The sequence below is a fragment of the Rhinopithecus bieti genome, unplaced genomic scaffold, assembly GCF_001698545.2.
Source record: "Rhinopithecus bieti isolate Rb0 unplaced genomic scaffold, ASM169854v2 scaffold_20129, whole genome shotgun sequence".
NCBI classification, from domain to species: domain Eukaryota; kingdom Metazoa; phylum Chordata; class Mammalia; order Primates; family Cercopithecidae; genus Rhinopithecus; species Rhinopithecus bieti.
The window spans coordinates 152,423-164,449 of record NW_016809657.1 but is presented as its reverse complement, the minus strand read 5'-3'; the positions used below and the strand labels follow the sequence as shown (position 1 = coordinate 164,449).

Below are 12,027 nucleotides of genomic sequence, written 5' to 3'. Positions count from 1 at the left end.
TAAATATATATTTATTAAAGATATACATATACAAAATATATGTTTAAGAAAAAAGAAAATACATTTTAAAATATGCAGAAAAGAAAAGAAGTAAGTGAAAAATGGTACATGCCAAGAAATAAAGTTTTTTTAAAAGGTGGTAAAGGAGGAACAAAATATATATAAGACATAAAGAAAACAAATAGTTGAAGAGCAGAAACAAATCCTTTCTTGTCAATAACTATGATAACTGAAAATAGTTTAAACTCTGCAATTAAAAGGCAGAGATTGGCAGAGTGAGTAAAACAAAAGCAAAAAATAGACCATAATCATCTATATGCTACCCACAAGATTCCTGAATTATTTTTATTAATATTGAAAGACATTCTAAAAAACCCAAATTACACAAATCTTACTTAATAATGTACCATAATGATACATTATTATCATACATAATGTAAGTATCATACATAATGATAGTGATTCATGTCACTGATAAAAATGTGATTATTTAATAATAGTGTTGGGGCAACTAAAAAGGTGGCTGGAAAATAACAAAGTGTCTTCCTTACTTGCCTCTTACAACAAAATAAAGTCCAGGTGGCTCAATGACTTAATTATAAAATAGAAAACCACAAAATGACTGCAAATATATATGAAAAAAATTTTTTTTTTTTGAGACAGGGTCTTACTCTGTCATGCAAGCTGAAGTGCAATGGTGCGATCTCAGCTCACTGCAACCTCTGCTTTCCGGGTTCAAGCAATTCTTCTGCCTCAGCCTACCAAGTAGCTGGGACTACAGGCACGCCACTACACCCAGCTAATGTTTGTATTTTTAGTAGAAACAGGGTTTTGCTTTGTTGGTCAGGCTGGTGTCGAACTCCTGGCCTCAAGTGTTCTTGAACTCCTTGCCCACCTTGGTCTCTCAAAGTGCTGGGATTACAGGTGTGAGTCACCACGCCTGGCATTATATGGGAATTTTTGTTAGAAGTTTGGACCCGGCGCAGTGGCTCACGCCTGTAATCCCAACACTTTGGAAGGCCGAGGTGAGGGGATCCCTTGAGCCCAAGCGGTTAAGGCTACAGTGAACTATGATTCTGCCACCGCACTCCAGCCTGGTCAACAGAGTGAAATCCTATCTCAATCAATCAATCAATCAATCAATCAATGCATAATTTCCCTAATCTGTAAGAATTCATGTGACTCAATGATTAAAACAAACAAACAAAAAAAAAAACCTAAACTTTTACAAGGAGTGAAGAAAACCTAGCAGAACCCGTGTACAAATGGTGTCTGTGTCATGAACAGATTCTTGACCTCATTCACAGGAAGAGAAATGCACATTTCGAGGAGTTTCCACGTCTCAGTCCTCGATGCTTGCTATGGCCTGCTCCCTGTGGTTGGAAGAGCCATCTCCCCTCTAGGATGGAAGTTCTCCAACTGCTCCTGCTCAGCCCATTGCAGTCCTGTCTCCCTGGTCTATCGTCTCCAACTGCAAATCCTAATGGGCTCAGTTGTGTCCCTCCTTCTCAGTATTTACAGCTTCTTCCAGGTGGACACCCTCAAGACAGAGGCTTCAAGCATCACCTATGTGCTACGGTCCCCAAATGTGCACTGCTAGCCCTGCCACACACTGTCCCCTCAGAGGCCAAGTTACCCTGAGCAGTTGAGTTTGTTGCCTTGATTGTCCTCATTCCCCACATGTCATCCATCCACACCCCAAATACTTCTTGAATTCTTCCTATTCCTGTCCTGCTCCCTGGTCTTGACTCTGGACCACAGCGATAGGAGCATTTACAGATGAGTTTGTGTCTGCTTCACACTGGGTTCTTCCTTCTCCATGCTCTGCTCCTGACAAGCCCACGCGTGCAATGTGAGAGTTTGCCCTCAGGCAAGCCTTTCCTTTGGCCCTTAGTCATGGAAAAGAAATGCGAATTTGTAAATGGATTTAACAAGCCACTACTTGCCATACTTGCCAGCCCTGGAAACCTTCATGCAGCAATCGATTCTTACCTCATACACGCGGGGGAAAGAGGGAAAGAAGTGCGAGGTGAACCAAGCACACTTCAGGCCAGGGTCCTGCTGCATCTCTCGGGGCTCAAATGACCTTACAGGGCACCACGTAACAACCCAGGGGAGCACCTCACACTCAAGGCCCTCCACCTGCTTCCTGTCTTGCTCCGCTTCAATCCAGGAGTGGGCACTTAGGATGCACATCCAATGCTGGTGGCCCTCTGCTGAAAACTTCTCAGGGACATCCATCACTCGCGAAATAAAATCCAACTTCCTCTGTGTAGGATTTGAACCCACCTGTCTCTCTAACTTCGTAACCCTCCACTCCCCACAGTAGTCCCCTGCCGTTGCTCCATCTTCCCCAACCCCTGACCCCCGACAATTGTTCCAGTGGAACCCTCCTAGGAGCACTCTTCCTGGTTCTCTGCACCTCTGGCCCTGCCCACCTCCGGATGTCAACCCAAAGTCACCATTGCCTGGAGGCCTCACCAGCTCCATCTCTGTTCCACTCAATTCTCCCTCAAGGTGCCTATCAGTCTCTTTGGCTGTCTCATTCATTTGTGTGTCTTGATACCATCCTAGCAGGAAGGCTCCAGAAGGACAGAGCCTAGAGCTGGAGGCACACAATGCCTCTCTGTGGCATAAAGAACCAGGAAGTGCAAAGGAAACAGACTGGAAGCTCATGGAGACAAGGGGAGGAGGGGCAAGGATCAGAGACCCATCTTAAACATACCAGGCGGACACAATCCCTCTGTGGGGCTGGATCTCTTTTGTTGTGGAGCCGCTCTTCGATGGGGAACTAGGGATTGTCGGGTGATCAGAGCACAGTCAGCTGAGACCTGTGGGGACAAAGCAGGGATGGGTGTGAGTGGCTTCCAGAGCTCACCCCTCCCAGGATCCACTCACATTCCCTTGACCCCAGGCACGCAAGCTAAACAGAACCCTCATCTTTCTTGCGGCTCTCACCTCTCAAACATCCTTTTGTGTTTGTTCGTCCCTTCGTATTTCAGGGAAGGCCAAGTAACATTCACTTGAAAAACTCTTCTAAACATGTTTACTCCAGAAAATGTGGGCAAGGGAAGTTTTTAGAAGAATACACAAACCACACGTGATAATCTCAGCTAAAGATAGCATCCATTAATATTTTGTCTCATTTAGTTCCACTGTTTTTCCATAGGTATGCCTATTCTCTCTCTCTTTCTCTCATTCGCTCTCTCTTACACAGACACACACACAAACAGACACATAGGCACACATACACATTTTTATAAATGGGGGTTATAATATAGCAAACTTAAAAAATTGGGATACAGGATCAAACATTAAATAATGAACTTCTGATTTGAAAAGGTGCCTGACACATAGACCAATGGACTAGATCAGAGAGCCCAGAAATGAACTTGCACATACAGCCATGCATTGATCAACATTGTTCTGAGCAAAGGGTTGTTAGGCGATTGTGCTGTGTGAACATCAGAGAGTGTGCTTACACAAACCTAGATGGTGTAGCCTATGGCACACCTGGCCTATATGGTATAGTCTCTTGCTCCTAGGCTATAAACCTGTGTAGTATGTTACATAATTGCATGAAGCCACCATCATATATGCAGTCTGTTGTTGGCAGAAATGTTGTTATGTGGTGCATGACTGTATATACCAAGTAATTTTTGGAAAAGGTACCAAGACCATTTAATTGAGAGAGGACAATCTTTTTTAAAATGGTCTTGGGAAATATAGATATTGACTCATCACAAAACAATGACCTCGGTCGGACCTTTAACTTACATATATACAAAAATTAACTCAAAATGGATCCAAAATCTAACATAAAAGTGAAAACCCTAAAACTTAGGAGAAAACATAGGAAAGATTCTTCATGACCTTGGATTTGGCAATGATTTCTTGAATGTGATCCCCAAAATACAAGCAATATAGGAAAAAAATAGATAAATTGCACTATACAAAAATTAAAAACTTTTGTGCATCAAATGATAATCAATGGTAAAGGGGCAACCCACGGGAAGAGGAAAACATTTACTAGCCATATATCTGATAAAAGGTTAATATCTAAAATATATAAAAAACTCCAACTCAACAACAACAACAACAAGCCAACAATGTGGTTAAGAAATGAACAAAGAACTTGAATGGTAACAAGCTCCTGAGCAGCCAATGTGTCGAAGAAGAAATCAAAGGAAAATTTAAAAATATATTAAGAAAATGAAATGGAAAGATAACATAACCAAATTTATGGGATGCAGCAAAAGCAGTGTTAAGAGGAAATGGCAATAAATGCCTACATCAAAAAAGAAGAGAGATCTCAAATACAAAGACTTAATGTTGTACCTCAAGGAAATAGAATAAAAGATACACTAAGCCCACAGTTAGCAGAACAAAAGAAATAATAAAAATCAGAGCAAAAATAAATAAAATAGAGGCTAGAAAAAAATACAAAAGACTATCAAAATTCTGTTAGTTATTTGAAAAAAATAAATGAAATCAACAAACCTGTAACTAGACTAAGAAAAAAGAAAGAAGACAAATAAATCAAATAAAAAATGAATGAGGAGGCCAGGTGAGGTGGCTCACACCTATAATCCCAGCACTTTGGGAGGCCAAGACGGATGGATCACTTGAGGCCAGGAGTTGGAGACCAGCCTCGCCAACATGGCAAACCCTTATCTCTACTAAAAAAAAAAAAAAAAAAAAGGCCAGGCATGGTGGAGCACACCTGTAATCTCAGTTACTTGGGTGGCTGGGGCACAAGAATCACTTGAACCTGGGAGGCAAAAGTTGCAGTAAGCCGAGATCATCCCACTGCACTCCAGCCTGGGCAACAGAGGGAGACTCTGTCTCAAAGAAAACAAAAAACAAACAAACAAAAAAAACCAAGGAGACACATTACAATGGATACCACAGAAATGCAAAGGATGATATGAAAATATTATGAACAATTATATGCCAAAGGATTGAACCACCTGGAATAAATGGACAAATTTCTAGACGCATACAACCTACCAATACTGAATCATGAAGAAAGAGAAAATCTGAACAGACCAGTAATGATTAAGGATATTGAATCAGTAATGAAAAGTCTCCCATCAAAGAAATACTCAGGACCTAGATGGCTTCACTGCTGAATTCAGCAAAACATTTAAACAAGAACTAAAACCAGTCCTTTCTAAACTTTCCCAAATAAATTATAGAGGAGGGAATACTTCCAAACTTATTTTTCAAGGCTTGCATTACCTTGATACCAAAGCCAGAATAGAACACTGTAAGAAAAGAAAATTATAGGCCAATATCTCTAATAAACACAGATGCAAAAATCTCCAACAAAATACCAGTAGACAAAATTCAATAGCTCATTAAAAGAATCATTCACCATGATGAAATGGAATTTATTCTGGGATGCAAAGATGGTTCAACATATGAAAATCAATAAATGTGATATACCATATTAACAAAATCAAGGACAAAAACCATATGATCACCTCAATAGATGTAGAAAAAGCACTTGACAAAACACGACATTCTCTCATGATAAAAACTCTCACTCAACAAATTAGGTGTAAAAGGAATGTATCAACACAAAAAAGCCTTATATGACAAGCTTACAGCTAATATACTCAGCAGTGAAAAGTTGAAAGCTTTTCCTTTAATATCAGGAACAACACAAGGATGCTCACTCTCACCACCTCTTTTCAACATGGTACTGGAAGTCGTAACCAGAGCAATTAGGCAAGAAAAAGAAAAGAATTATTAGATATTCAAATAGAAAAGGAAGAAGTAAAATTGTCTATTTGCTGATGACATGATCTTATATACAGAAAACCCTGAAGACTCCACCAAAAAACTGTTAGAAATGGTAAACAAATTCAGTAAAGTTGTGGGATACAAAATCAACATATGAAAATCAGTAGCATTTCTATATATTAATAATGAACTATATGAAACAGACATTAAGAAAACAAACCTATTAAGAGCAATGACCAAAAAACAAACAAACAAACAAACTTAGGAGTAAATGTAATGAAGTGAAAGACCTGTACACTGAAAACCATAAAACACTGATGAACAAAATAGAAGAGACAAATAAGTGGAAAGAGACACCAACGCATGAAAATAAATGCTCATGACTTGGAAGAACTAATATTGTTAAAATGTCCATACCATCCAAAACAATCTATAGACTCAATGTAATCACTATCAAAATTCCAATATCATTTTTCACAGAAATAGAGAAAACAATTCTAAAATTCATATGCAGCCATAAAAAAAACCAAATAGCCAAAGCAATCATGAGCAAAAAGTACAAAGCAGGAGGCATCACACTACCTGATTTCAAACTATTCTAGAAAGCAATAATAATTAAAACAGCATGGCACAGGTATAAAAATACACACATTGACCACCAATGGAACAAAATACACAGCCTAGAAATGAATCCACATAGCTATGGTCAATTGATTTTTGCCAAAAGTGCCAAGAATATACGATGGGGGAAAAAAAAAGTCTCCACAATAAATGGTGTTAGGAAAGCTGGATATCCACATGCAGAAGAATGAAATTGGACCCTTATCTTACACCATATATGAAAATCAACTCAAAATGGATTAAAGACTTAAATATATGACCTGAAACCATTAAACTACTAGAAGAAAACATAGGGGCTAAGACTACACAACATTGATCTGGGCAACATGTTTTTAGATTTGACCCCAAAAGTGCTAACAACAAAAGCAAAAATAGACAAATGGAATTATATCAACATAAAAGTTTCTGCACAACCTGAGGTCACGAGTTCAAGATCAGCCTGATCAACATGGAGAAACCCCATCTCTACTAAAAATCCAAAATTAGCTGGGCATGGTGGCGTGTGCCTGTAATCCCAGCTACTTGGGAGGCTGAGGCAGGAGAATCGCTTGAACCTGGGAGGTGGAGGTTGTGGTGAGCCAAGATCATGCCATTGCACTCCCGCCTAGCCAACAAGAGCGAAATTTCGTCTCAAAAAAAAAAAAAAAAAGTTTCTTACAACAAAGGAAACAACAGAGTGAAGCGATAAGCTACAGATTGGGAGAAAATATTTGCATACCATACATCTGATAAGGGGTTAATATCTAAAATATATAAGGAACTCAAATAATTCTATTCAAAGAGAACAAATAATCTGATTACAAAATGGACAAGGGACCTGAGTAGACATTTCTCAGTAGAAGACACACAAATGGTCAATAGATATATTAAAAAAAATTCAACATCACGAATCATTAGGGAAGTGTAAATTAAAACCACAATGAGATATCATTCCATACCCATCAGACTGGCTACTATGGAAAAGATGAACAGTAACAAGTGTTGGTGAGGATACCATGAAAAGGGAACCCTTGCTCACTGTTGGTGGGAATATAAATTAGTACAGCCATTATGGAAGGCAGTATGAAGGTGCCTCAAAAAACTAAAAATAGAATTATTATATGATCCAGCAATCCCACTTCTGGGTATTTACCAAAAAGATTTGAAATCAGTATGTCAAGGAGATATCTGCACTTCCATGTTCATTGCAGCTCTATTTACAACAGCCAAGTTATGGAATCAACCTATGTCCACCAACAGATGAATGGATAAAGAAAATGTGGTATGTAGACAATACAGAACACTATTCAGCCTTTAAAAAGACAGAAATTTTGTCACTTGCAACAACATGTATGGAATTGGAATACATCATGCTAAGTGAAATAAGTTAGGCACAAAAAAAGAAATACTGTATGTTTTCATATGTGAAATTGAAAACAACTAGGCTGGATGCAGTGGCTCATGCCTGTAATCCCAGCACTTTGGGAGGCTGAGGTGGGGTGGATCACCTGAGGTCAGGATTTCCAGACCAGCCTGGCCAACATGGTGAAATCCTGTCTCTATTAAAAATACAAAAATTAGCTGGGCGTGGTGGTGGGCACCTGTAATCCCAGCTACTCAGGCGGCTAAGGCAAGAGAATCACTTGAATTCAGGAAGCAGAGGTTGCAGTGAGCTGAGACTGCACCATTGCACCCTAGCCTGGGCAACAAAAGCAAAACTCTTGTCTAAAAAAAAAAAGAAGAAAGAAAAGAAAGAAAGAAAGAAAGAAAGAAAAGAAAGAAAAAGAAAGAAAAGAAAAGAAAGAAAAGAAAAGAAAGAAAGAAAACAACCGAACTCAGAAGTGGAGAGTAGTGGTTACCAGAGTCTGGGGGTGGGCAATGGTGGAGATGATAGTCAAAGTACAAAGCATCAGTTGGAGGAATAAGGTTTTTGAGATCTGTTGCACCAGTGCAATGAATATAGTTAATAACAGCTAATGTAATTTCAAAATTGCTAAAAGAATAAATTTCAATGTTCTCACCATAAAAATGTATAAAGTATTGAAGTGATGGACGTTAATTAGCTGATTTTTAATTATTCCCATAATTGTATGCGCATAAATCGTTAACATAACTTTTGTAACCTATAATCCCCATAAATACATACAATTTATTGGACTTGCCATGTTGCCCCAGGCCCTGGTCTTGAATGCCTGGGATCAAGCAGTCCTCCTGTCTGAGCCTCTCAAGTGTTGGGATTACAGGCATGACCACACTGTGCCTGGCCATAATTTCCTTAATTTACAATAAATAATTTTTTAAAAATTTAAAAAGGCAAAGGACTTTGAAAGACCATTTCTCCAAAGAGATAAGTAAATGGCCCCATAAGCACATGAAAAGATGCTACAACACCACTAACATCTGCTATATTAAAAACAACAGCATGGAAAGGTAACAAGTGCCGTGAGGTGTGAAGAAAACTGGAACCTTTGTCCCTGTTGGTGGGAATGTAAAACGCACAGCTGTGAAAAACAGTACGTGGCAGGCCAGGTTTCCACTAACTCAGCCCTCCATCACAAATTGTGTCGGTACTGACGAGCGGTTAAGTTAAATATTAAAAGCTAAAAAAAGCCAGTGCCTATACAAAGGCTGGGATGTAACAAAAGCCATGCAAGAGTTTTGCCCCAGGCTTTTCCTGCCTAACACTGAAAAATAACGAAGGAATTCTTAACAGGACCCATTTAGGATTAAAACAAGTTTTATTGGGGTCTGAAGAAACTCCCCAGGCCTCCACGAACAAGTGTATGGGAAGTCTGAAGGAACTCCCCAAACCTCCATGATTTAGCAGGAGGCAAGAAAAGGGTAACCACCCCAGCACCTGGACCCATTTAGGTTAAGTAAATTTACTGAGGCTCCAGAGGAAGGCCTTCAGGACTCAGACCTTAGTTACAGATTAAAAGAAGTTAATCATTTATGTCTTTAAGTGAATGCACTCTTACACATAGGCATATAGCTTAGAAGGGATATAAACTCTGAAAAACTTTGTAACTTTGAGTTGGTCTGGCGATAATTTCCAGGACTTCTCCCCGTAACCAGTTTCAGAAATAAAAACTCTCTTCCTCCCCAGTTCATCTATATCTCATTATTGGGTGACAAGAAGTAGCAGCCCCACCCTCAGTTTGGTCTGGGAACAAAAAACTCTCCTGCCAGGAGATAAGAACAGTGCTGTGTTCAGCAGCTGGCAGCTTGCAATGAGACAGTCTTCAGGAGGATCCCAGCAGCTGTCGGGTGATGTTTCCCCTGGGAACCTCCAGAGGGCTGTTTATGTGCAAATCTGCACGTCCCTTTCTCTACTGGAGAGGAACGGAGATAAAGAGCGGACATGCTCAAAGGGTAAGTCAATGGGATCCTATGCCAGGAGCCTATTGTTTTCCCATTTGGGCTTGGTAAGCCATTTGTCCGGTACTGCAAAGGGAAGCAATAGGGCTGGCTCATACACCCACTTTCCCTTTGGTTGATATCAGGTTTTGCGTTAGTTTTGAGAGTCTGTTTTGCCGTTGTGCACTTCCCCTTGTGTTTTTCTGAAATGTTTCCATGTGTTTGTGTGTCTGTCTTGTTCCTTTCGATAACATGTAAACTTGAAAATGGGAAGTATTGGGTCCATCTCTGCTGAAAGGCCTCTGAGAAGGAGAAAGGTTTTTTGAAACTCAGTGATTGAGAGTCAGCTTAATTAAAGGCTAATATTCAAAATGTGTATGTACGTGTGTGTGTGTGTGCACGCGTGAAGGCCTTTAAACGGCCTTCATGTTTTTGGTTTTATTTCTCTCTCTCCTAGGGCCTTACCTTATGGTCAAACATTGACATCGGGTAAATGTGTCCATAAGGTTTTATTAAAAATTGGATTTAACATTAATAGTACACTAATGTAAAGCTGAAATGTGGCTTATTTGATATAAAAATTATACAGGAAGCATTGTTAAACATGAAATGGTGTTTGGCTTTCTTTGGGCTATATGTGCATAAATATGTTATTGGTATGTGTTCCAAGGTTATGGAAGACTCCTATAATTCTGATATATCTTAGTGTATGTTATCAGTAGTAATTATAATTGTTATATTAAAATTATTGTGTGCCACAGAGGTAACAGATAACCTTGTCATCAATTGTGTCTTTAACTATGGCTACCCTAAAACTTTTTGTCATCCATAAATTTGTTGTCTTGTTTTGGTCCTCTTTAGAAGGTAGTTTTATAATTAGCTGTAAAGCTCTGACAGGTGCTCTTGAATGCAGGTTTCTGATAACTTTGGAGGCTGTGACATCAGAATAGAGGAAAAATGTTCACAACTCTTGAAGAGTTAAAATGTTCATTAATATCAAACAGGACAGGAATTAACTGCATGAACTAAACTAATAGGAGACTGAAGTGATCTTTTTGACTTTTGGCTTAAAATGTTGCTAATCCTTTGTTTTGCTTTTCAGAGTCAAGGAAAACTTCTTTTGAGCTATTAACACCTTTTAACAATTAAGTGTACAGTATACTTCTATGAACAAAATTTGAAGCATATTTGTTTCTCTCTACCTGATTTTCTCCAGAATTTGGAAACTATTTGTGAGTATTCTTAAGTTATGGCAATATAGTTATTTGCATAAGTGCAGTAAGAATCTGTTTTCTTTTGTAACAGGACACGATTGGAAAAACTGGTTATTTTACCAAGGCTTTGACTTTGCTCTCCTTTAAGGAATCAAACTTGACTTATGAAGCCAAGAAAGCCCTTGGAAACTGGCCTCATATTTTGTGTACATAGACCCTGTACAGGGTTTCTGACCTGTGGTAAGTAAAGAATGTCACTTTCTGACAGGCCGGGAACCCCAAGTTATCTTGAAACCTCAAAAAGAGAGGAATTCACCCAACTCATAGGTATTTGATGGTACAAATCCATGGTTGGGCTCGGCTTAGAAGGGTCTTATCTCAGATTCCTTCTACGGAACAAAGTTCTATCAAAGCCAATTTAAAAGGCGTACGTAAAAAATAATTATTCTTGCTGCAAGGTATACAAATAATTAGGACAAGTACAATAAAGCAAACCAGTCCTACCATGATTTGTCTTTTAATAAAAATGGGAAACTAGAGAGAAAAAAATTATATTTCAAAACTATAGTTACACCTGTTGTTAAATTCTAGTCTTCCTCAATGTTTTCAGTTTTATTATTTTCTACAGTTTGGATTAAATTCTAATTTTCTGGCTGCAAGTCTCAAAAATGTTTTCAATTTTTTCCTTTCTCTTTTCCTTTTTCCCCATTTTCCCTAACTGGAAATCACTGAAACCTAAGCTGTGCTTTCTTAAAGCCCTGTGAACTGAAAACTAGGTGTTTCAGCAGGCACTGCCTCTAAGCCCCTAAAACAGAGTGCTACCGGGAACAAATCGACCTCCTCCACTCCAGCAGTGCATTTGGTGCCCCATAATGACGACCCTCTCTCAGCAGGAAGTAGCCAGAAAGATTATGACGCCCCATCTCCCTATGATTCTCATGATAAATAAATATACAAGCATGATAGAAATCATGCACAAATTGACAGTGGGGATTGTGGCAGTCCAGTTTTCACTAATGCAGGCCTCCATCACAACTGTTTCAGTACTAATCAAGTGCTTAAGTTAACTATTAAATGCTTAAAAAAAAAAAAAAAAAAAAAAAAAAAA

The 12,027-nt window shown here is 38.9% G+C and overlaps 1 protein-coding gene across 2 annotated transcripts in view; it reads right to left on the bottom strand.

The window, feature by feature from the left end:
• TNFRSF10B (TNF receptor superfamily member 10b) overlaps positions 1–12,027 on the bottom strand; it is a 52,678-nt gene that overhangs the window by 22,095 nt on the left and 18,556 nt on the right. For both annotated transcript variants that reach the window (XM_017890010.1, XM_017890011.1), the window contains exon 2: positions 2,726–2,831. In XM_017890010.1, the coding sequence (XP_017745499.1) occupies positions 2,726–2,831 (106 nt within the window). The remainder of the gene's footprint in view (positions 1–2,725; positions 2,832–12,027) is intronic.